This window comes from Rhincodon typus, chromosome 2 (assembly GCF_021869965.1).
Source record: "Rhincodon typus isolate 14 chromosome 2, sRhiTyp1.1, whole genome shotgun sequence".
NCBI lineage: Eukaryota > Metazoa > Chordata > Chondrichthyes > Orectolobiformes > Rhincodontidae > Rhincodon > Rhincodon typus.
The window spans coordinates 109,076,813-109,104,025 of NC_063333.1; the positions used below are offsets into that span (position 1 = coordinate 109,076,813).

Genomic DNA, 27,213 nt, shown 5'->3' on the forward strand with positions numbered 1-27,213 from the left:
CCCCACCTACACTCACCTTTACTGGCTCCATCCCCGCCTCTTTGACCAGTCTGTCTCCTCTCCACCTATCTTCTCCTCTATCCATTTTCTATCCGCCTCCCCCTCTCTCCCTATTTATTTCAGATCCCCCTTCCCCTCCCCCATTTCTGAAGAAGGGTCTAGGCCCGAAACGTCAGCCTTCCTGCTCCTCTGATGCTGCTTGGTCTGCTGTGTTCATCCAGCTCTACACCTTGTTATCTCAGATTCTCCAGCATCTGCAGTTCCTACTATCCCTTACCAATCTTGGTGTCATCTGAAAATTTGCTTCACATTCCCCCCGACATTTTCATCCATATCATTTTATGTGTATAATAACCAACAAGGGTTCCAGTACTGATCCTTGTGGTACTCCAGCAAACAGCCTTCCATACTACCTTATTATAACAGCACCCTATGACTAAGTTAGTTTCTGATCCATCTCACCAAGTTTCCTCAATTCCATATCCTTTTAACTTTCTCAATCTGTCTCCCACGTGGGACCTTATCAAAAGCTTTGCTAAAATCCATAGAAATTACACCAACTGAACTTCCCTCATCCACACACTTAATCACATTTCAAAAAATTCTAATCAATTTGTTAAGCATAGCCTCCTCTGACAAAGCCATTGATTACGGCTAATTAACCCACGCCTTTCCATGTGGGTATTAACTCATTCCTTCAGAATTTTCTCCATGGGCAGCACGGTGGCACAGTGGTTAGCACTGCTGCCTTATAGCGTTAGAGACCCAGGTTTGATTCCACCATCGGGCAACTGTCTGTGTGGAGTTTGCATGTTCTCCCCGTGGCTGCGTGGGTTTCTGCTGGGTGCTCCGGTTTCTTCCCACAGTCCAAAGATGTACAGGCTTGGGGAACTGGCCATACTAAATTGCCCACAGTGTGCAGGGATATGTCGGTTAGGAGTGTTAGCCATGGGAAATGCAGGGTTACAGGGAAAGGGGAGGGGGAGGAATCTAGGTGAGGTGCTCTTCAGAGGGTCAGTGTGGACTTGTTGGGTTGCATGGCCTGTTTCCACACTGTAGGAATTCCATGATTTAAACTCCAATAATTTGTACCTTATAACTATGCACTCTAGTTTTGGACTCTTCCCACCCTGGGGAAAAGACCTTATCTATTTACCCTAAAGTGAGACGGCAAAGATTTAAAATGGGACCTAAAGGGCAACTTTTTCACGCAGAGGGTGGCGGGTGTATGGAACAAGCTGCCAGAGGAAGCGGTGGAGGCTGGTACAATTACTCATCCAGATGCCTTTTAAATGTTGATTGTGAGTAGGAATGCTTCAGAGGGATATGGGCCAAATGCTGGCAAATGGGACTAGATTCATTAAGGATATCTGATCGGCATGCATGAGTTGGACTGAAGGGACTGTTTCTGTACTGTACATCTCTAGGACTCGATGTTATGACCTCTACTTGAGGATTGTTTACTCTCGTCACTTATTAAGGGAAAAGGGACTGTGAAGAAATTGCATGGCTTGACAAAAGGAAATGGGGAGGTATTGGAGGTTCTATTGGGCTTAAATTATGAATTTAAATGTTCAAAAGTGAGAAACGTGTCAGAAACAACTTTGTTTAACTTAAATAAAAGGGAATTACAATGAAATGAGGATAAAGTTAATTAAAGTGAACTGGATGGATAGATTTGCAGGAATGACAAGAAACAAGCAGTGGCAGATTTTAAAGCAGCTAATTCATGACTCTCAGTAAAAATACATCCCAGTAAAGAGGAAAGATTCTCAGGGAGGGATAAGCCAACTATGGGTAACCTAGCAAGTTAATAAGGACAGTATTAGGTTGAAAGAAAAGGTATATACGGGGAAAAAGTCAATGAAAGCCCCAAAGACTGGGATAAATTCAGAATCCAAAGGAGGATTAAAGGGATAATAAAGAGAGAGAAAATAAACTACAAGGGCAAAGTAACAAGGAATATGAAAACTAACAATAAGAGGTACTTAGGACATAGAAAGAGAGAGAATTCAAAGAGAACATCGGCCCCTTAGAAAATAAATGCAGGGAGCCAAGATATGGGGAACAAGGAAATGGCAGAGGAGTTAAACAGATATTTTGCATCAGTCTTTACAGTGGAAGATATTTTGGACATTCCATTAATACTAAAAAATATAGGGTAGAAATTAAGTACCACCACCGGACTAGTACTATTTGACAACCTAATAGAGCTAAAGGCACATAAGTTTCCTGGCCCTGATGGCTTACATGCTAGGATCCTAGAAACAGATAGCTATAGAGATAGTGGATGGATTGGTTGTAATTTTCCAAAAATCCTTGGATTCTGAAGAAGTACCAGAGAATTGGAAAACTGCCAATGGAAAACATCCTTATTCAAAAAAAAGGGAGAGAGACAAGAAGCTGGTAAATATAAGCTAATTAGCCTGTATTCCATTGTTGGAAAAGTACTGGAAGAAACGATTAAGGAAATAATCGTAAAACTTTTGGTAAATCATAATCTAATCAAACAGAGTCAGCACGGTTTCATAAAAGGGAAATCGTGTCGGACTAATTTAGAGTTTTTGAGTAAGTCTCAACCAGAATGGATAGAGGGGAACCAGTAAATGCATTGTATTTGGATGCCTTCCAAAAGACTTTCGACAAGGTATCTTACAGTGGGCAGGAAATGGCGAGTGGGTACACTGGGTTCTTCTTCAGCTTAGCAACCTGTGACCAGTAGGGGTTAATGTATCTGCAACTGTTTACAATACATATTAATGACTTGGAGGAATGAAGCAAATGTACTGTAGTCATTTTGCAGACGACACAAAAATAGGTGGAAAGGCAGGTTGCGAGGGGGATACAAACAGTTTAGAGAAATATTGATAGGTTAGCCAAACATCGGCAAATGGAGTATAATATGGGAAAATGTGAAGGTGTTCATTTTGGAAGGGAAAACAAAAGAACACTTATTTAAATGGAGAAAAGCTGCAGAAAGCTACAGTACAAAGTGATTTGATGGTATATATGCACGAAACAGAAGGCTAACACACAGGTGCAACAGAAAATTGGGAAGACTAATGGAATTTTTCTTGTTTCTTGCTTCTTGTTTGGAGCAGCGGGAGTGCAAGCCAGGGTGCCGACAGGAAGGTAAGGAATTATTTTCCTTTTAAAAACATACCTCGTGCAGCAGCGGCCTACTTGTTTCGAGCAGCGGGGCGTGTGGAGAGAGCGCAAGCCAGGAAGGAACTAATACATTCGGGCATTGGCTGACCCTTAGAAGACAAAGGGTGGTAGTGGACGGAAAATATTCAACATGGTGCTCAGTTACGAGTGGTGTACCACAAGGATCTGTTCTGGGTCCTCTTCTGTTCGTGATTTTTGTGAATGATTTGGATGTAGGAGTGGAAGGGTGGATCAGTAAGTTCGCAGACGATTCGAAGGTGGATTGAGTTGTGGATAGTGCGGAGGGCTGTTCTAGGTTACAAAGAGACATTGATAGGATGCAGAGCTGGGCTGAGAAGTGGCAGATGGAGTTTAACCTTGAAAAGTGTGAGGTGATTCATTTTGGAAGGACAAACTTGAAAGCAGAATACAGGGTTAACAGAAAGATTCTTGGCAGTGTGGAGGAGCAGAGGGATCTTGGGGTTCATGTCCACAGTTCCCTGAAAGCTGCCACCCAGGTGGATAGAGCTGTTTCGAAGGCGTATGGTGTGTTAGCTTTCATTAATAGTGGGACTCAGTTCAAAAGCCGTGAAGTTATGCTCCAGCTATTCAAAAGCCTGGTTCGGCCACATCTGGAGTATTGTGTCCAGTTCTGGTCGCCTCATTACAGGAAAGATGTGGAAATGTTGGAAAAGGTGCAGAGAAGATTTACCAGGATGTTGCCTGGAATGGAGAGAAGGTCTTACGAGGAAAGATTGAGAGAGCTAGGGCTTTTCTCTTTAGAACGACGAAGGATGAGAGGTGACTTGTTAGACGTGTACAAAATGATCAGAGGCATAGATACAGTGGACAGCCAGAGACTTTTTCCTAGGGTGGAGGTAGCTATAACGAGGGGGCATAGTTTTAAAGTGAGTGGAGACGTCAGAGGTAGGTTCTTTTACTCAGAGAGTGGTCGGGACGTGGAATGCATTGCTGGAGAGGGTAGTGGAGTCGGCCTCATTAGGGGCATTTAAGCAACTATTAGATAGGCATATGGATGACAGTATAAGGTAGAGCTGGCGGTTAGATAGACCTTAGGATTAGGGTAAAATTTCGGCACAACATCGTGGGCCAAGAGGCCTGTACTGTGCTGTACAGTTCTATGTTCTATGTTGGTCCTTATTTCAAAGGGGTTCAGGTAAAAGAGTAGGGAAATCTTATTGAACTCTACAAAGGTGCTGGTGAGACCACATCTGGAGTACTGACAGCAGTTTTGGACCCCTTACTTGAAAGATTATTTCAATGGTAGGCAAGTCAGAGAAGGTTCATTAGGATAATTCCCTATGAACATAGGCTAAACAGATTGGGACTCTACTCACTCGAGGTGATCTCACTGAGACATATCGGATTCTTAAGGGGCTTAACAGGATAAATGCTGAGAGGATGTTTCCCATTATGGGAGAATCCAAGACCAAGGCATAGTCTCAGAATTAAGGGGCGCCAATTTAAGACTTGGACAATGAATTTCTTCTCTCAGAGGGTTGTGTCTTTGCAATTCCTTGCCACAAAGCATTATGGGGGGGCAGAGTCCTTGTGTGTAGTTCAGGGTGAACCAGATTCTTGATCAGTAGGGAAATCAAGGGTTATTGGGAAAGGACAGGAAAGCGGAGGTGAGGAGTGTCAGATTAGCCATGATTCAATTGAACGGCCTACTCCTGTTCCTATTTCTTAAGGTCTTATGGTCTTTCCCTTGACTCTCCCTCAGGGACCGCTGACCTACAGGTGAATCTGCTGTACTTCAAACACAAGCTTCATTTCTTAAATGTTGATGTGCCATAATTGATACAGCTGCCTCTCAAACACACAAGACTGTAGTAACAAATGACCCCACCCTATAAAGACTCCCTGACTCCCTTCAACAGCACCTAAACAAGCCCTTGTCCTGCTGTGCTGAACATTTGAGGTCCAAAACACCAGGCATGCCATCTTGCAAGTCCAACTCCACCATTTGAGGGTGCAATTCTCCAGCCTTGTGCTTGCTGCTATTGGACTATCCATCTGGATGGATGGCCTATGGGCTACTGCACCAGGCAGCATGTTGGCCACTCCACATTGACATGTCACCCACTTTCTCACAGGCTTAACCCAATATCTAAAAACAATCAGATTTTGATTCATGGGATAACAAGGTGTAGAGCTGGATGAACACAACAGGCCAAGCAGCATCAGAGGAGCAGGAAGGCTCTAGGGTCTAGGGTCTAGGCCTGAAACGTCAGCCTTCCTGCTCCTCTGATGCTGCTTGGCCTGCTGTGTTCATCCAGCTCTACACTTTGTTATCTCAGATTCTCCAGCATCTGCAGTTCCTACTATCTCTGAAAAGATTTTGATTCATAGTCAATTAAGTTACCCTGCCTACCACATTTCTCTCTCTTAAAAGGCCTCATTAAATACTGGTCAAAGTGATATTGCTCATTCCGAATGCCTTGGTTCCTTGTTTATGGCTAATTAGTTCTCTGTTAACACTTACAAGCAAATAATAATAATATATCAGAGCTTTATAAACTTAACTATTAAATAAGTTCATGAACCTATCAACGCACTCCCTATTTTTACCTGCTGTACCGTGAGTGGTGTGCTGATCTCCTCACCCCTGAGAATCATGGACCTGTGGGTCAGCACTTCTGTAAGTTTCATAGAGTCCAACCCAAGCAACTCTGCTGCACTTCCCAAAGCTGAAGAGGAAGAAATACCGAGATCAATGAATTGTTTTTGTCCAACTTTCTCATTTTGCTAAGACAATTATTATTGCTCTCTTTGGCTACTGCATCACAACATATTTTGTCCATATTTTACATTAATTATAAATTGAACAAAATAAATCAACCAATATTCCAAGTTAGATATAACACAGTGTGGAGCTGGAGGAACACAGTAGGCCAGGCAGCATCAGAGGAGCAGGAAAGTTGACGTTTCGGGTCGGGGTCCTTCTTCAGAAATGGGAGGGGGAAGGGAGCTGCTGTGTTCCCCTTCTCCATTTCTGAAGAAGGGTCCTGACCCAAAACGTCAACTTTCCTGCTCCTCTGATGGTGCCTGGCCTGCTGCGTTCCTCCAGCTCCACACTGTTATTTCTGATTCCAGCATCTGCAGTTCTTGCTGTCTCTCAATGTTACAACTTACATTGTCAAGAAAGATTAGGTTTGTGAACTGAATCTACTATATGCAAAGTATAAGACATATAATAACTCATCATAACAATGAAGAATTGTATTTCAAATACTTCTATTGACATTTCCAAAATCCTGAAATTGTAATACAAAATCCACCACTTTCACGAGATTTCTAGATTACAGGTCATTAGTGCTTCTGACGCATTCATAATACACCATCAGCACAGGTAACATCATTTTTCTGTGAGAAATCTAATTACATATATTTACCATTTTTTGAGGAAACTTGCGCCCCTCCAGCAATGACAAATTCGATATTCCCAAGATGTAGCACTCCAGCAAGCAGCTTCAGCACCTCCAGAGTTTCTTCAGAACTGAACTTCATTACTCTCATGGCAGTCTGAAGTGAAGCACAGAGATACATACAGTTGAAATAAATTGCAATTCAAATTGTACAGGGGCTTAAACAATTCAGTGTTGCTAAGTATGTATACTTTGCACAGCTGTTTCCCAAACCTCCCAAAATACTACTATCTGCCTTACCTCATTGTGTAGGTAATCTATGAAAATTTCCTGCAACTGCAACAATGTAATTTTGTACCACACATTAACTTATTTCAAGGGACACAAATATTTCACCATTTTATGAGCTAACTACCAATCTTTTGCTCGATCTTCTTCCTGTTACTTCTATTTTATTTGTGGTCACACTTTTCAATCCCTTCCTGTCGGTGGTCCATTCCTCTTCCAATCTTGCAACAGCTAAATCTCTTGACACCACATCTTTCCATGTGATTCTAGGCCTTCCTTTTTGCCTTCTTCTTAACAGTCCAATCTCCATAATACTCATCACATTTCCTCTCTCTCTGCAATTGTCAGCCCCACCATCTCAATTTTTTTCCAAAATATTTTCTTCAATGATCAGTCAGAGCTCCTCCTTTTTTGAGGCACTTTCAATGTTGGAGCTGATTTCCTCAAATTCTAAGAGCAATAATTACTGTTTTACAAGCCATTGTATTGTTTTGGAACTTTGGGAAAAGAAAGATCAGAACAACAGCACATTAAAAAGCAGTAAGAGAGACAAAGGGCAATGATGACATGGGAAGTGAATTAAAAAGAGAAATAAACTTCCACTACTGTCTGACCCAGCAATGAATCTGCACAGCTGACCATCTCTGTCTTTTGATTTGAAGTATCTCTGGACATTTGGATTCATCTAAGAAAAATAAACAAACAGTGAAATTCACAGGTGACCTTGGAGACATCTGCGTGGGCGAGCTCACAGCAGAAAAGCAGCTAAGTGGCTAGTTTTGAAGTGTAACCTTTTTTTTTGTAAATCTATAATAGTGAGTAGAGTGGGGTTTTTTTTTATTATTTTTTTTTTAAATTGAGATGTCTCTTGATTAAACTTTAAAAATATAAAAAACATAGGTACTAAGTCAGCCTGGAGCAGTGTTTTTAGAGCAGTAAGACTGCTATTTTCTGAGTCTGTAGATTGTTAAAGTGCAAAGATCTCCTTTAGTCGAGTGATGTGCTCTTCCTGTCGGATGTGGGAGATTAGGGAGAGTTTCCATGGTACTGATGATTATGTCTGCAGGAAGGGTGTTTGGCTGCGAATCCTATCAGATCACATGCTTCAGTTGGAGCAACAGAAGCAATGAGGAATTTACAGGAGCTAGGTGGTATGATGGAAGGCAATTGCAGGAAGAGAGATAAACCAAAGATACACAGTCAGGTAGATGGGTTACCTCCAGGAAAGGTAGGAAGGGGAGGCAGGTCATTCAGGAGTCTCCTGTGGCTATCCCCATCTCAAACAAGTATGTTGTTTTGGAAAAGGTAGGGGCTGATGGACTCTCAGGGGAATGCAACACTGACAGCCATATTTCTGGCATCGAGACTGGCTCTAATGTAATGAGTGGTACATCAGGTTCCAAGTGTCATCAATTGTGATAGGGGACTCTCTAGTCAGAGGCACAGACAGATGTTTCTGCGGCTGACAGCAAGACATCAGAATGGGGTGTTGCCTTCCTGGTGCCCGGATCAAGGATATCTTGGAGAAAGTGCAGAATATTCTTAGAGGGGAGAGGGACCAGCTGGAAATCCTTGTACACATTGGAACTTACAACATAGGAACTAACAACATAGGAAGAGAAAAAAAGAAAGGTTCTCAGGAGAGGATACAGGAAGTTAGGCAGGAATTTAAAAAGGTCTTCGGGGTAGTAAAGTCTGGATTGCTCCCCGTACCACAAGCTAGTGTGGGTAGGAATGTAGGGATAGAGCAGATGAATGCGTGGCTGAGGAGCTGGTGCACGGGAGAAAGATTCACATGTTTGGATCATTGGAATGTCTTCTGAGGTAGAAATGACCTGTATAAGAAGGATGGATTGCACCTGAATTGGAAGGGGATCAATACATTGGCAGGGAGATTTGCTAAAGCTGCTTGGGAGGATTTAAACTATTTTGGGGGAATGGGGGAGATCAGGGAGATAGTGAGGAAAGATTAATCTAAGACTAATACAGTTGGGAAAAGGAGCAAGTCAAACAAACAGTCAGGGCAGGCAGGAACAAAGCAGAGAATGAGATAGGACTAATAAATTAAACTGCATTTATTTCAATGCAAGAGGCCTAACAGGTGAGGCAGATGAACAGAGGTATAGATAGAGTGGACAGCCAGAAACTTTTTCCTAGGGTGGAGGTAGCTATTACGAGGGGGCAATAGTTTTAAAGTGAGTGGAGGTAGATATAGGGGAGATGTCAGAGGTAGGTTCTTTGCTCAAAGAGTGGTAGGAGCGTGGAATGCATTGCCGGAGAGGGTAGTGGAGTCAGCCTCATTAGGGGCATTTAAGTGGCTATTAGATAGGCATATGGATGACAGTATAAGGTAGGGGTGGAGGTTAGATAGACCTTAGGTTTAGGGTAAAAGTTCGGCACAACATCGTGGGCCAAAGGGCCTGTACTCTGCTGTACAGTTCTATGTTCTATTGAACTCAGGGCATGGTTGGGAACATGGGACTGGGATATCATAGTAATTACAGAGATGTGGCTCAGAGATGGTCAGGACTGGCAGCTTAATGTTCCAGGATAAAGATGCTTTAAGAATGATAGAAAGAGGGCATGCAAGAGAGTTGGGGGGTTGGGGAAGAGTGGCATTTTTGATTAGGGATTACATTACACCTATACTTGGGGAGGATATTCCTGGGAATACATCCAGGGACATTACACGGGTGGAACTGAGAAATTAAAAAAGGGACAATCACATTATTGAGATTGTACAGTAGATCCCCCAATAGTCAGCAGAAAATTGAGAAACGAAGAGATCTCACTTATCTGTAAGAATAATAAGGTGGTAATGATACTAGATTTTAACTTGCTAAACATTGACTGGGACTGCCTTAGTGCTAAGGGCTTGGATGGAGAGGAATTTGTGAAATGCATACAAGAAAAATTGAATACAAAAAAAAAGTATGCGGATCTACCAACTAGAGGTGCTGCAAAACTTGACCCACTCTTGGGAAATAAGGCAGGGCAGGTGACTGAGGTGCCAGTGGAGGAGCATTTGGGGCCAGTGACTGTAGTTCTATTAGTTTCAAAACAGTGATGGAAAAGGATAGACCAGATCTAAAAGTTAAAAAGTTCTAGATTGGAGAAAGGCAAGAGCTTTCAAGTTGATTAGGGGTGATGTTTGTAGGTAAAGGGACAGCTGGAAAATGGGAAGGCTTCTAAACTGAGATAAGAAGAGTCCAGAGACAGTATGTTCCTGTTAGGGTGAAGGGCAAGGCTGGTAGGTATAGGGAATGCCGGATGACTAGGGAAATTGAGGTTTTGGTCAAGAAAAAGAAAGAAGTATACGTCAGGTATAGACACCAGAGATCAAGTGAATCCCTGGAAAGCATAAGGGCAGTAGGATTATACTTAAGAGGGAAATCAGCAGGTCAAAAAGGGGACATGAGATAACTTTGGCAAATAGGGTTAAAGGGAATCCAAAATGGATTCTACATATACATTATGGACAAAAGGGAGAGAATAGGGCCCCTTAAAGATCAGCAAGGCCACCTACGAGTGTAACCATAGGAGATGGGGGAAGATACTAAATGAGTATTTTGCCAGCATTTACTGTAGAGAAGGATAGGGAAGATATAGAACGTGGGGAAATAAATAGCAACATCTTGAAAAATGTCCATATTGCAGAGGTGGTGGTGTTGGACATCTTAAAACACAAAGGTGGATAAATCCCCAGTACCTGATCAGGTGTACCCTAGAACTCTGTGGAAAACTAGGGAAGGGATGTCTGAGCCCCTTGCTGAGATATTTGTATCACCGATAGTCATAGGTGAGGTGCTGGAAAACTTGAGGTTGGCTAACGTGGTGCCACTATTTTAGAAAGGTGGTAAGGAAAACTCAGGGAACTGTAGACCGGTGAGCCTGATGTTGGTGGTGAACATGTTGTCAGGGGGAATCCTGAGCGACAGGATTTACATGTAGTGGAAAGGCAAGGACTGATTAGGGATAATCAACATGGCTTTGTGTGTGGCAAAGCATGTCTCTCGAATTTTATGAGTTTTTTGAAGAAGTAACAAAGAGGATTGATGAGGGCAGAGTGGTGGATGTGAGTTATATGGACTACAGTAAGGCGCTCAATAAGGTTCCTCATGGTAGACTCGTTAGCAAGATTAGATCACATGGAATACAAGGAGAACTAGCCATTTAGATACAGAACTGGCTCGAAGGTAGAATACAGAGGGTGGTAGTGGAGGGTTGCTTTTCAGACTGGAGGCCTGTGACCAGACGCGTGCCACTAGGATCAGTGCTGGGTCCACTGCTTTTCATCAATTATATAAATGATTTGGATGCGAACATGGGAGGTATGGTTAATAAGTTTGCAGATGACACCAAAATTGAAGGTGTAGTGGATAGCAAAGAAGGTTACCTCAGAGTAGACCAGGATCTTGATCAGATGGGCCAACGGGCCAAGGAGGGAGAGATGGAGTTTAATTAAGATAAAAATGAGGTGCTGCATTTTGGAAAGGCAAATCAAGGCAGGACTTATACATTTAAATGGTTAGGTCCTGGAGAGTGTTGCTGAACAAAGAGGCCTTGAAGTACAGGCTCATAGTTACATAAAAGTGGAGTGGCAGGTAAACAGGATAGTGAAGGTGCTGTTTGGTACGCTTGCTTTTATTGGTCAGTGCATTGAGTATAGGAGTTGGGAGGTCATGTTGTGGCTATATGGGACATTGGTTAGGCCGCTTTTGGAATACTGCGTTCAAATTCTGGCCTCCCTGCTATAGGAAGAATGTTGTGAATCTTGGAAGAGCTCAGAAAAGATTAAGGATGTTGCCAGGGCTGGAGGGTTTGAGCTGTAGGTAGAGGCTGAATAGGCTGGGGCTTTTTCCCTGGAGTGGCAGAGGCTGAGGGGTGATCTTATAGAGGTTTATAAAATCATGAGGGGCATGGATAGGGTAAATTGACAAGGTCTTTTCCCCAGGGTGGGGGAAGTCCAAAACTAGAGGGCATAGGTTTAAGGTGAGAGGGGAAAGATTTAAAAGAGACCTGAGAGGTAACTTTTTCACACAGACTTTGGCGGGTGTATGGTATGAGCTGCCAAAAGAAGAGGAGGAGTCTGGTACAATTACTCATCCAGATGCCTTTTAAATGTTGTATGTGAATAGGAATGGTTAGAGGGATGTGGGGCAAATGGGGCTAGATTTATTTAGGATACATGGACAAGCTGGACCAAAGGGTCTGTTTCCATGCTGTATATCTCTACGACTCTCTCTCACAATCTTCACTCATTTCCTGATGTGCTTGTTCAATTGTGTCCTTTCTCTGTTATTCAAACTGCAGACAATTTTCAGTTCAAGTTACATACATTACCATTTTTATTGCTGTTGTATTAACATTAACAACATATTCTGTTATTTAATTCCTCCTAACCTCCATTCGAGCAAAGATCTTATTTGTTCTTCCTCACCCGTCAACTTCCACAAGTTTAAAAAGACTCATACACGTTTAATCTTTCTTCAGTTTTGAAACATTAATTCTACTTCTATCCACAGATGCTGCCTGATGTGTTGAACTCTTCCAAAATTTACTTCACACATTGAGCATTTGCAGTCTTTTCCTTTTCTAGACTGATCTAGGATATGAATAAATGACTTCCTCATCCATACATTATGCATGATCATGGGAACAAAGAGATGCAAGCTGATTAAATAAATATTTTTGTTCTCCCTTCACAAAAGGAATGACAAATAACTTACCAAAACAATACGGTACACTAGGTCTAGTGAAAGGGAGAAACTGAGAAAATTATCATCAATGGAGAAATGGCCAATGCATTGATGGTCATCTTTCAAGATTCTATTGACTCTGGAACACTTCCTAGAGATTGGAGGGTGACTAATGTAACCCCACTCTTAAAAAAGGAGCCAAGAGAAAACAGGGAATTGTAGACCAGTTAGCCCGACACTGGGAGTCAGGAAAATGCACGGGTCCATTGTGAAAGATTTAATAGCAATGCGGTGACAGGGTCAGACAAAGTCAGTATGGATTTATGAAAGGGAAATCATGCTTGACAAATGCACTGGAATTCTACAAGGATATAGTGAGGGGGAGCCAACAGTTGTGGTTCATTTGGATTTTCAGAAGATTTTCCATAAGATCCAACACATAAAATTAGAGTGCACTGGATTGGAGGTAGTGTACTGACATGGATAGAGAACTGGCAGGCAGACAAGAAACAAAGAATAGGAATAAATGAATCATGTTGCTAAGGGCAGCTGATGACTATTGTGGTTCTGAAGGGATCAGTGCTTGGACCCCAGAAATTTGCAATTTTTTAATTCATTTTTGTGGGATGTGGGCATCGCTGGCTGGCCAGCATTTCTTGCCCATCCCTAGTTGCCCTTGAGAAGGTGGTGGTGAGCTGTCTTCTTGAACCGCTGCAGTCCTCCTGCTGTGGGTTGACCCACAATGCTATTAGGGAGCGAATTCCAGGATTTTGACCCAGTGACAGTGAAGGAATGGCGGTTTATTTCCAAGTCAGGATGGTGAGTGACTTGGAGGGGAATTTGGAGGTGGTGGTATTCCCATATATCTGCTGTCCTTGTCCTTCTAGATGGAAGTGGTTCCACTAGTGGATGGTGCTGTCTGAGGATCTTCAATGAATTTCTGCAGTGCATCTTAAGATAGTACACACCGCTGCTACTGAGCGTCGGTGGTTGGAGTGAGTGAATGCTTGTGGGTGTAGTGCCAATCAAGCGGGCTGCTTTTTCCTGGATGGTGTCAAGCTTCTTGAGTGTTGTTGGGGCTGCACTCATCCAGGCAAGTGGGGAGTATTCCATCACACTTCTCACTTATGCCTTGTAGATGGTGGACAGGCTTTAAGGAGTCAGGAGGTGAGTTACTCGCTGCAGTATTCCCAGTTTCTGGCCTGCTCTTGCAGCCACTCTGTTAACGTGGTGAGTCCAGTTGAGTTTATGGTCAATGGTAACCCTCAGGATGTTGATTGTGGGGGATTCAGTCATGGTAACACCATTGAATGTCAAGGGGCGGTGGTTAGATTGTCTCTTATTGATGATGGTCATAGCCTGGCATTTGTGTGGCATGAATGTCACTTGCCACTTGTCAGCCCAGATCTTGTTGCATGTGAACATGGACTGCTTCAGTATCTGAGGAGTCACAAATGGTGCTGAACATTGTGCAATCATCAGCGAATATCCCCACTTCTGACCTTATGATGGAGGGAAGGTCATTGATGAAACAGCTGAAGATGGTTGGGCCTAGGACACTACCCTGAGGAACTCCTGCAGAGATGTCCTGGAGTTGAGATGATTGACCTCCCACAACCACGACCATCTTCCTATGTGTCAGGTATGACTCCAACCACCGGAGAGATTCCCCCCCTGATACCTATTGATTCCAGTTTTGCCAGAGCTCGTTCATGCTACACTCAGTCGAATGCAGCCTTGATATCAAGGGCTGTCACTCTCACCATACCTCTGGAATTCAGCTCTTTTGTCCATGTTTGAACCAAGGCTGTAATGAGATCAGGAGTTAAGTGGCCCTGGCGGAACCCAGACTGAGCGCGTTATTTCTGAGCAGGTGCTGCTTGATAGCACTGTTGATGACACCTTCTATCACTTTACTGATGACTGATGGGACGGTAATTGGCTGGGTTGGATTTATCCTGCTTTTTGTGTACAGGACATACTTGGGCAATTTTCCACATTGTTGGGTAGATACCAGCATTGTAACTGTACTGGAACAGCTTGGCTCGGGGAGCGGCAAGTTCTGGAGCACAAGTCTTCAGTACTATTGCCGGAATGTTGTCGGGGCCGTTAGCCTTTGCAGTATCCAACCGTTTCTTGATATCACGTGGAATGAATCGAATTGGCCGAAGACTGGTATCTGTAGTGCTGGGGACCACTGGAGGAGACCGAGATGGATCGTCCACTTGGCACTTTTGGCTGTAGATTGCTGCGAATGCTTCAGCCTTATCTTTTACAATGATGTGCTGGGACCTTCCATCATTGAGGATGGGGATATTTGTGGAGCCTCCTCCTCCAGTGAGTTGTTTAATTGTCCACCACCATTTACGACTGGATGTGGCAGGACTGCAGAGCTTAGATCTGATTGGTTGGTTGTAGGATCGCATAGCTCTGTCTATTACTTGCTGCTTTCACTGTTTGGCATGCAAGTAGTCCTGTTTGGTGGCTTTGCGAAGCTGATACCTCATCTTCAGGTATGCCTGGTGCTGCTCCTGACATGCCCTCCTGCACTCTTCATTGAACCAGGGTTGATCCCCTGGCTTGACGGTAATGGTTGAGTGGGGCATATGCCGGGCCATGAGGTTACAGATTGTGTTGGAGTACAATTCTGCTGCTGTTGATGGCCCACAGCGCCTCATGGATGCCCAGGCTTGAGTTACTAGATCTGTGCAAAGTCTGTCCCTTTAGCACGGTAATAGTGCCACACAACACGATGGAGGTTGTTCTCAATGTGAAGGCGGGACTTCGTCTCCACAAGGACTGTGCGATGGTCACTCTTACGGAACTGTCATGGACAGATGCAACTGCAGCTGGCAGATTAGTAAGGATGAGGTTAAGTATGTTTTTCCCTTTTGTTGGTTCTCTCACCACCTGCCGCAGACCAGTCTAGCAGCTATGTCCTTTAGAACCCGACCAGCTCGATCAGTAATACTGCTGCCGAGCCACTCTTGGTGGTGGACATTGAAATCCCCCACCCAGAGTACATTTTATGCCCTCGCCATCCTCAGTGCTTCCTCTAAGTGTTGTTCAACATTGAGGAATACGGATTCATCAGCTGTGGGAGGACAGTATGTGGCAATCAGCAGGAGGTTTCCTTGCCTGTGTTTAACTTGAAGCCATGAGACTTCATGGGGTCCAGAGTCAATGTTGAGGACTCCTAGAGCAACACCCTCCCGACTGTATACCACTGTGCCGCCTCCTCTGCTGGGTCTGTCCTGCCGGTGAGACAGGACATATCCAGGGATGGTGATAGTGGTGTCTGGGACATTGTCTGTAAGGTATAATTCTGTGAGTATGACTGTCAGGCTGTTGCTTGACTAGTCTGTGAGACAGCTCTCCCAATTTTGGCACTGACCCCCAGATGTTTCTGAGATTTTAGAGACTTTTAAGCGACTCTTGGATAGGCACATAGAGGATAGTAAAATGTAGGGTATGCAGGGTAGATCGATCTTAGTAGGATAATAGGTCGGCACAAAATCGTGGGCCATGGGGCCTGTACTGTGCTGTACTGTTCCATGTTCTATGTTAGTGAGGAGGACTTTGCATGGTCGACAGGGCCGCTTCTGCCGTTGTCTTTTCCGGTCCCTAGGTCGATACCAGGTGATCCGTCCAGTTTCATTTCTTTGAGTCTTTGTAGCGATTGGTACAACTGAGTGGCTTGTTAGGCTATTTCAGAGGGCAGTTGAGAGTCAACCACATTGCTGTGAGTCTGGAGTCACATGTAGGCCGGACCAGTTGAGAGTGGCAGACTTCCTCCCCTGAAGGACATCAGTGAACCAGATTGGTTTTTCCAACAATCGGCAATGATTTCATGGTGATCAGTAGATTCTTAATTCCAGACTTTTTTTGAATTCCAATTCGAACCCAGGTCCCCAGATCATCAGCTGGGTTTCTGGATTAATAGTCTAGCGATAATACCACTAGGCCATCGCCTACCCATTAATATATATTAATGACTTAGATGAGGGAGCTCAATGTAACATCTCCAAACTTGCAGACGACACAAAGCTGGGTAGGAGATTGAACTATGAGGAGGATGCAGAGATGCTTCAGTGTGATTTGGAAAAGTTGAGTGAGTGGGAAAATGGGTGGCAGATAAGATGTAAGGTGGATAAATGTGAGGTTATCCTGTTTTTGCTACCAAAGTGAATGCAATTATTATCTAAATGGTAAACGATAGGAAAAAGGGACAGGTACAACAAGACTTGGCTGTCCTTATGACCAATTGTTGAAAGTAACAACGGTTGCAGCATTTGCTGAAGCAGCTTTCATGCAATTGTACAGAGCCTTGATGAGACCACACCTGAAGTACTGTGTGCAGTTTTAGTCTTCTTCAGAGGAAGGATATTATGGCTATGGAGGGGTGTAGCAAAGGTTTCGCATACTGGTTCCTGGGATGGCAGGAATGACACGAAAGAAGACTGGATTAGTTTAGGACTGTATTCACTAGAGTTTTGAAGCATGAGGGGGAAATCTCAAAAACTTTTAAAGTCTAACAGGACTAGACAGAGTAAACACAGTAAGGATGTTCCCAATGATGGGAAAGCCCACAACCAGAGGTCACAAATGAGGGATATGGGGTAGTGTTAGAATGTTTGTTGATTTTTCATATGATTTTTAAAAATAAAATATTTTGGTTTGGTGCTATGAATTGAGAGCTGAAGATGACCTTTGGACTATGAGCAGGAGCTTGTGTTTAAAAGGAGAACAGACTGATAATTGCTTATGAGGCGAGGCCTGAAAGATAACTTCATGTTGATTCTTGTTAAAAAGTGCTTTAGAGCCACTTCAACTTGAGAGGCCTGCTCAAGCAGATAACAGATGTTGAATGACCTCGTAGGGAGATGGTCAGTCTGGCAGGGAAAGACCAGAGTTTGAACTGGTTTTTGGAGTAAATTTAGATCAGAAAGATTGCACCTCAAAAAGCTACAGAAGGTTTGATTGCTCCCTGGTTGTCCTCTCTCCATCAACTTATCCAAAGTTCAGAGAAAAGAATCTCAGTTAAAAGAATTAAATGAATATTACTCAGAGCCTACTGGAATCTATATGGTGTCATCAGAAATCAAACAAGAAACAATCCCCTGTGCCAGTGATTTTGCAGATTGTGGAGACTGCTTAGGTGAACAGGCCAGTTACATTTCATTTATTTTTATCCTTTTGTTTTATCCATTAACTGTGTCTGTCTGCCTGGTGGCCTGACTTAAGTGAGATTGGGGCTAAAGTTAGAGAGGATTGGGTTGAAACCTTAAGACATTAATTAGATTACCTTGTTAAAACAAAGAAGTGCAAAGAACAGTATAGCACAGAAACAGGCCCTTCAGCTCACCAAGTCTGCATTGATGCATGACACCTTTCTAAACTAAAAATCTTTTGCTTCTACACTGTTCACATCCCTCTCTTCCCTGTCTATTCAATATATCTGTCAAGATGCCTCTTAAATATTGCTATTTTATCTGTCAGTGCATTCCAAGTACTTACCACCCCTCATGTTAGAAAAAACCTTGCCTCTTACATCTCCTTCAAACATTCCCCCTTTTACCTTAAAATCTATGTTCCCCAAGTATTCGTTCTATCCATGTCTCTCTGTCAGGTCACCCCTCAGCCTCCAACATTCAAGTGAAAACAAACCACTTTGTCCAATCTGTCCTTGTAGCTAAAAGCCCCCAAACTAAGCAACATCTCTGTAAACCATTTCTGTACCCTCTCCAAAGCCTCCATATCATTCTGATAGTTTGGCTACTAGAACTGTACACAATATTCCAAATTTGACCTAACCGAAGTTCTTTTCAGCTGTAACATGCTTGCCAACTTTTATACATAATGCCCCACTGATGAAGGCAAGCATGCCAGATGTTTTCTTGGCCACCTTAGCCAGTTGTGCTGCCACTATCAGAGAACTGTGGACCTGTACACCTTGGTCACCAGCATGCTAAGGTTTCTGAGGGTTCTGTCATTTACTACATAGTTCCCTTTCAAAATTAGACTTTCCAAAATGCATCACTTTGCATTTGTCTGGATTAAATTCAATCCGCTATTTCTCTGCTCAAGTGTCCAACTGTCTATATCCTGCTGCATCGTTTGGCAATCTTCCTCACCATCTGCAGTGTCATCCGCAAACTTACTAATCAGACCACATATATTCCCCTCCAAATCAGTTACATACAGTACGTATATTACAAAACAACAGGGGTCCCAGCACTGATCCCTGCAAAAACACCAGTGGTTGCAGATCTCCATTCAGAAAAGCACCTTTCCATCTCTGTTGTTTCACTTTGCATTGCTGAAGTTATTGTGTTATTAATAAATTGTCGACTCTTTTGTTTGAGCTTTAAACCTGTTGTCTAGTTTCGATTATTCACAAGGTTGGTACTTGTTATTTTTCAAGTCTGGTTAGGAACCATTGGGGTCCATTTTGAGAGTCACTGGAGTGTTCAAATTTTACTGCATTATGAATAGAGAGGTTGGAAGGCTGATTTGGTTTCATTATCTGTCTTCATTTTGTAACAAATAGGCCACTTAGGACTGAAATGAGGAGAAATTTCTTCAGAGTGGTGAGATTGTGGTATTCTCTGCCACGGTAAATGGTTGAAGCCAAAACACTGAATGTTTCAGAGGGAGAGATATAGTTCTTAGAGCTAAAGGAATCAAAGCAGGAATACAGTTCTGAATTGTTATGGTGGAACAGGCTTAAAAGGGCCAAATGGCCTACTCCTGCTCCTTTTTCTAGGTTTATGCTTTTTATGTTTCTTGCAAAAGTGATCTTCAAGGATATTCTGATTAACAACACGATGGCACAATGGGTCTGCCCCCACTCAGTGGTAGAAATTAGGTCAGTGCTTGAGATTTATTTCATTAGGTGCTCACTCTCTGAGTATATGCGACAATAAAGGCTATTGTGATTGATTCTTGGACTAGCTGCTTTCTTTCCTTTCTCAGATTCAGAACCAAATTGATAGGAGCTAGTATCCAAGGCCCAACCATCATCAGCTCCTTCAATGACCTTCCCTCCATAAAAGTCCAATGTGGAGATGTTCGCTGATGATTGCACAATGTTCAGTACCATTCACTACTTCTCAGAGCTAAAGCAGTCTGTGTCCATATACAGCAACATCCGGGTTCGAACTGGTAAATGGCAAGTACATCCACACCACATAACTGCCTGGCAATGACCATCTCCAATAAGAGGGAATTTACAAACATTGCCCTTTGATGTTTAGTAGCATTACCACAACTGAATCCCCATAACAACAATCTGGGATTTCCATTAACCAGAAACAGAACTGGACAAAACATACGCATACTGTGACTCAACAGTTAATACCATCTAGGACAAAGCAGCCTACCAAGATACCTCTGAAAGCATCCTCCAAAGTTATCACGCCTCCTGCTGAAAAGAACAGATGCATGAAGGACTAAATTCCTCTGCAAACCAAACACCATCTCGATTTGGAACTGCACAGTTCCTTCATTTCACTGGGTTTAAATCCTGGATCTCCCATTCTAAAAGCACTATGAACATACCTCCATCCAAGGAACTGTGGCAGTTCAAGGAGGCAGCTCACCAACGCAACCAGTGATGGGGATACCCACATGATATGAATAATTAAACTAAGTTGAAGATGGATAACACATTGGATCTCCATAAAAAATTTTTGAAAATCACACAAGTATAACATTCAGCATCATGTGAAATGAAGGGGAAAGTAAAAGTGAAAGCATTATGCTGGTGCAGTCTGCTGTGTAGGGGAGGTGACAGCCTAGTGGTATAAATCACTGGACTGTTAATCCAGAGACTAAGGTAATGTTCTGCAGACCTCAGTTTGAATCCCACCGTGGCAGATTGTGGAATTTGAATTCAATATAAATCTGAAATTAAGAGTCTAATGATTCTCTAACATATTATTACACTTGAAAGAAAACCATCCAGAAAAATATAAAAATTTTTCTTTCAACAAGTGAATTGTTCTTGTATAAAGAATAAAATGTTAATGAATTCTTTAAGAATAAGAAAAAAATGCTATAGTGTATTAGGTCACAGCAATAGCAAGAGTTAGTCTTAAATTGTTAAATACAACCTCAATCCAATTGAATGCAAGAAACCTGCGTGACACATTAATCTAAAGAATAAAAAAATCTTCCTGAGAGGGTATCTGATATGTAATGAAAAATTGACACTCTCTTTACAATCTCCCTCCCTATCACTATGGGTGTAGCTATCTCAGACGGACTTCAAGTTAGGAAGTTATCATGCCATCATCTTCAAGAGAATTAGATGAGCAACAAATGCTGCCTGTACAACACTAATTCCAAGAAAGAATACAAAAATAGTTGTGGCAGTAAATGGAACATGTATTAGTGTACAATAAACTAAGAATTGTGATGGAGCACTGTCTTAATGACCAATGTTAAGCGTCTTACCATGACTTCCTGAAAGGTCTGCTGGTCATCAATTGCATTATCCACAGTATATCCAAACTCCCTCAAGTAATAATAATTCTCTGTTTTAGATAAGTAACATATCTCTGCAGAATAAAAGATTAAAATGTATTAACTCCTGTTTAGTATTGATGATTGTTAGTTGAAAATAATTAAAATCATCTTATTTTCCCAATACATTGTGTTTTAATTGTGCTCTTTATAGCCACAAATAAATTTCTTCAAAGTTAGCTTTGATAACATTGGAAAATTAAAATAAAAATATCTACAGTTCAAAGTACGAATGAATTAATTTGCGTGAAAAGAAAAATTGTAAATGCTGCAAGTATGAGGTAATAAGCAGCTGGGCATTGAAAAGGCAAATTAACATTCCTGGTATACACCTCCTGCAAAACCAAAATTGTCTTTAATACAGATTACATCATATATGAACCTGACTTTTCTCTTCATGGATAATGAGTAACCGGACGTAGAATTTGATCATTTTCTATGCTGATAGCAACAGGATCAAAATAGCTGAGAATGCAAGCTGTCATTTGTATGAGACCAGACCAAAATGTTCACCTCAATTAACAAGTACTCATGGACTTGGGTCAACATGAACATGGAAGAGACAGGACAGTCTTATTACAGACCATCGTTTTAAATGCATCTTGCTAAAATACAAGTTGAAAAAATATCAGAAAAACTCCAGCTTCTGTGATTCCTACCTTTAAACTTCCACAAACCTTTCTGCTGGTTACACCGGTATTCGGGATTTTGTGAGGAAAGACAAAGCACAATTGAGCAATATCTCTTGCTTTCACAATTGCATTTGTAATAATGGACTGAATCTTACTTTTTCTGGCTAAGTGTCAGAATCATAGAGTAATACAGTATGCCCATTCCATGTATGCATCACTCTCTACGTGAACAAGTTGCTCCACAGGTCTTTCTTAAATCTTTCCCTCTCACCTAAAACCTATTTCCTCTAGTTTTCAATTCCCCGTCCATGGGAAAAAAAAAGACCATATGCATTCATCCTCTATGCTCCTCATGATTTTATATGCCTCAATAAGGTCATCCCTCATTCTCCTATGTTCCAAGGAATAAAGTCCTATCCTGGCCAACCTCTACCTATAACTCAGGCCTACTAGTCCTGGCAACACCCTCGTAAATCTTCTTTGCACACTTTCCAGTTTAACCATGTATTTCTTATAACAGGGTGACCAGAACTGTACACAATATTCCAAGTGTGGCCTCACCAGCGACTTATACAACTGTAACATAACATCACAATTCCTATACTCAATGCCTCGACCGATGAAGGCCAGCATGCTAAATGCCTTCTTCACCACCCTGTCCACCTGTAACACCTCTTTCACTGAACTATGTACTTGTACTCCTAGGTCCCTAGGTCCCCACAACACTCCTCGGGACATTACCATTTACTGTACAAGTGCTACATTGGTTTGCCTTTCCAAAGGGCAACACCTCACACTTATCTGTATTGAACTGCATTTGTATTCAGCACAGCCAACCCATTTTCATCTTCTAGCTTCACTTCTTCCCTGGCTTACTATCAATAATCTCCTTCTCTGTCCACCCTTTCTTCTCTCTCTCTCTCTCTCTCAGCTCCCTCTCCACCGAATCGCCCATTACTTTATCCACCCCAGTTAGCAGCTAGGAAAATACGATATTTATGCTGATATCAGTTCTGACAAAGGATCACTAGACTCAAAATGTTAACTCTTTTCTCTCCAAAAATGCTGGCAGACCTGCTGAGTTTTGCCAGCATTTTCTGTGTTTGTTTCAGATCTCCAGCATCCACAGATCTTTATTTTATTTTAGCATTTAATTCATTGCCATATCTGTTCCTCCTCAACGAAGTTGTACTCTTCTCTCTAACTGGATTTCCATTTTAGTCTTTCCTCTTATTCACCATCATTATTTTTGTTTTCACTCCAAGTGTTTGACAAGGGATTTGCCAAAAGTTGCTTCACAGCCACATCTCATTCTTCAGTGATTGCCTCCCTCTTAGCCTCACCCACTTGGACTCCAACAGAAGTTTCATCCTTTGATATTCAAATCCAACCAGGTTCACAGATGTCTCCGTCATGTACAAAGCTCCTTGGACAACTACACTTGCCCAATGCCAGGATCTACACTCTGTGCCATGCAACACTGTATGCACAATCTTCACTTCTCTCCCCATCGGCACCATCTCATGTTGTTTGAGAGCTGTCCTACCCCCGAGTTCCACATCAGCTCGTTCAAAACTCTAACAAGAAACATTTTCTCTTCCTTTCAGGCATTGAAGGAACACATGCTTCAACAAATCAGAGCTATCCACACCCCTCTGGAACCTTTCTCCTCTCCCTTACCCTCTGACTCCATCCCTCTCCTAACCCCACCTCTTATCAGGTATTCACTATCCCTCTGACCTTCTGCTCTCTGTTATGTGGTGATTGTAACAAGGTCAGCCTGGTGGCTAATGAATGAGTTCCCTGATTGGACCAGATTAACAGCCCCAATCAGGGAGCCCTGGCTGACACATAAGTAAGTGAGTCAGAGGTTCTGTTCACTCAGAGTTGGATCTGAGAGAGCTGGCTCAGTGTCAAGGACACTCCCCACGTAAATAAAGGGTAACTGGTTGATGGGATAGTCTGAGTTATTTCATTGAGTACAGAACATTCAGCATCAGAGTCTCTTTGAAGGCCCACCTCAAATATTTTGGGCACAACATGACATTGAACTCCTCTTCCAACACCTTCACCATTGTGTCCATTTTTTTGTACGGGTGTCCTCTCCCCATCCCACAGACTCCTTCACCTACCTCTAATACTCCCCCTTCACCTCAATCACTCTCCTTGTTATTTGCACTTGACCTGCTCATTGAAAATTAATGACATGACACTAAGATGACCAATTTCTCTGCCCTCTCACCCATTCTAACATCTCCCCCTCTGAACTCAACATAATCTGTGTTCACAGATCCAACACTGACTTTGTAAACAAAGCTGCTGACAAAGGTGGTGCTGTTGTCAATATGCCAGATGACGTTTACATCGTAGAGGCTAAATGCCAGCTGTTGGACACCACCTATCTTTCCTGGATCTTGACCCCACCATCGAACATTTTGCCCGTGACTGTCACAAACCTCATCTCATCTAAGGATTTCACTTTCTCTTCCCCATTCCCCACAGCCTTCCAGCTCACACAGCCGAATCTCACACATCCTGCTCCTAACTTCTTCCTCGAATCCACAAATTGTTCCAACCTGTTTCTGGCCCATGAAACTTATTTCTTCCTACCCTGACTCAATTTTTAATTTCCCCTCATCCAGTCCCCTCTCACATACACGATTCTTCTGACGCTTTGTCGATTTCAAAATTTCCAGTTTGAAGGTATCAGCTGCCTCTCCTTCATCAGGGACATGCAATCTTTCTATACATTCATCCCCTACCTGCCTTATCAACAATTCCTTTGTCTGCCTCCTGGGAGGTCAAACGCAAGAGGAAAGAATACTGTAAGTGGCCAGTTCCTTAGGAGCATTGATATACAGAAAGATCTTGGAGTGCAAGTCTATAGCTCCCTGAAAGTGGCAACACAAGTAGGCAAAGTGGTAATGAAGGCATATAGTACGCTTGTCTTCATTGGTCAGGGCATTGAGTATAAAGGTTGGCAAGTCATGTTGCAACGGATAAGACTTTAGTCAGGCTATGTTTGGAGTAGTGCGCACAGTTCCAGTTGCCACACTACAGGAAGGATGTGGAGGCTTTGTAGAGGGTGCAGAAGACATTTACCAGAATGTTGCCTGGCATGTTGATTGGCATGTAATAGCTACAAGGGGAGGTCAGACAAACTTGAGCTGAGGGGGGCGAACTGATGGAAGTATATAAAACTATGACAATCATGGACAGGATGGATCATCGTAATTTTGTTTTTCTATTAATTTGTGGATATAGGCATTGCTGGCTGGCCAGCATTTCTTGCCCATCCCTAGTTGCCCTTGAGAAGGTGGTGGTGAGCAGCCTTCTTGAACCGCTACAGTCCTCCTGCTGTGGGTTGACCCACAATGCTATTAGGGAGGGAATTCCAGGATTTTGACCCAGTGACAGTGAAGGAACGACAATATATTTCCAAGTCAGGATGGTGAGTGATTTGGAGGTGGTGGTGTTCCCACATGTCTGATGCCCTTGTCCTTCGAGATGGAAATGGTCGTGAGTTTGAAAGGTGATGTCTGAGATGAATTTCTGCCGTGCATCTTGTAGATTGTACACACAGCTGCTAATGAGCGTTGGTGGTGGAGGGAGCAAAAGCTTGTGGATGTAGTGCCAATCAAGTGGGCTGCTTTTTCCTGGATGGTGTCAAGCTTCTTGAGTGTTGTTGGGGCTGCACTCATCCAGGCAAGTGGGGAGTATTCCATCACACTCCTGACTTGTGCCTTATAGATGGTGGACAGGCTTTGAGGAGTCAGGGGATGAGTTATTTGCCGCAGTATTCCTAGCTTCTGGCCTGCTCTTGTAGCCACTCTGTTAATGTGGTGAGTCCAGTTGAGTTTCTGGTCAATGATAACCCCCAGGATGTTGATAGTGGGGAATTCAGTGATGGTAACACCATTGAATGTCGAGGGATGGTGGTTAGACTTTCTGTTATTGGTGATGGTCATAGCCTGGCATTTGTGTGGCGCAAATGTCACTTGCAATCGCTTTCCCAGAATAGAAATGTCAAATACTCGGAGCCATAGGTTTAACAGGACCGGGGGAAAGTCTAAAAGGAAATGAGGCAAATTTATTTTTTTAAACACAGGGTGGCAGGTGCCTGGAACACAGTGTCAGGGAAGGTGGTAGAAGCAGGAACGTTTGCAAAGTTTAAGACACATGAACAGGCAGAGGACAGAGGGATATAGACCACGTGCAGGCATTAGTTTAGAATAGGATCATGGTCAGCACAGACATGGTGGGCCAAAAGGGCCTGTTTACGTGCTGTACTGTTCTTTGTTCCATGTATTGTATTTTATTTTGGCTTTGGAAGGATATATTGATCTTGGAAGAAGTATTGATAAGATTAAGCTAAGAAGAGAGGTTAAACAAACTGGAGTTCTACTGCACTAGAAACAACATACTGCGGATGCTAGAGATCTGAAATAAAAACAAAACTGTGAAAAACAGTCATATTCGACTCAAAATATTAATTTGTTTCTCTACCCACAGATGCTGCCAGATTTGCTGAGCTTCTCCAACAATTTGTTTACTTGTTAAACTTGTACATCCTTGAATTTAGGAAGTTATGATATTAAGGGAACATACTATTTCTCCTAGTTGGGAAGTTTAGGTCTGCGGAAATAGTCTAAAATTAGAGACAAGTGAAATTTATACGGCAGAAGTTTGGAACGCTCTTTCCACAATTGGCAGCTGATGCTAGATCAATTAATAATTTAAAATTTAAGGCTGATGAATTATTCGGCAAAATTATTTCAGGATAAGGGGTAATTATGGGTATATGAACTTTGGTCACATCAGCATAATTTTGTCGAATGAAGAACAGGCTCAAGGAGCTGAACTAGTCTTCCTATGATGCCAATGTTTTTACGCTCAGAAAGGGGAGTGAGAGACAGAGAGTGAACAGGATAATTGATAAACATGGATTTATATTCTACTTTCATAATCTCAGAATGCCATAAAGAGTTTGCAGCCAAAACTGTTATTCTGAAGTGTAAATCACTATAGAATGCATATTGTCTGCATTACAAATGAAAAATTATTAGCAAAGGAAAGTACTGAAGAAATTAATGGGATGCAATGTTCATATATCCTGTGGACCTGATAATCAACATACAAGCATTGAAAGAGTTGGCTGTAGAAATAGTAGCTGCATTGGCAGTCATCTTTCAAAATTCTAGACTTTACAACCATTTCTGCAAATTAGAAGGTAGAAAATATTTATGAAAGAAGGGAGAGGAAGAAAAAAGCGGACTATAGATGTGCTGCCTGACATCAGTCATAGGAAAAAATGCTGGAATCTGTTGATTCTATGAACATGATAAGAACATGATAACTAGACACTTGGAAAATAATGGTAGGATTGCACAGATTCAACATGGATGTATGAAAGGAAAATCATGTTTGATAAAGCCTTAAAAATCTTTGTGCACATAACTAACAGAATAAATAAGCAGAAACCAGTAGATAATGGTTTTCACATTCTTAGATTTTGAGCAGGCTTTCAATAAG

General features: G+C 42.4%; 1 protein-coding gene across 1 annotated transcript in view; it reads right to left on the reverse strand.

The window, feature by feature from the left end:
• LOC109929826 (unconventional myosin-X-like) overlaps window positions 1-27,213 on the reverse strand; it is a 420,890-nt gene that overhangs the window by 270,425 nt on the left and 123,252 nt on the right. Inside the window, exons 9-11 of the mRNA XM_048608752.1 lie at window positions 20,981-21,084; window positions 6,564-6,693; window positions 5,740-5,858 (exon numbers count right to left, since the gene is read on the reverse strand). Coding sequence (XP_048464709.1) covers window positions 5,740-5,858; window positions 6,564-6,693; window positions 20,981-21,084 — 353 coding nt within the window. The remainder of the gene's footprint in view (window positions 1-5,739; window positions 5,859-6,563; window positions 6,694-20,980; window positions 21,085-27,213) is intronic.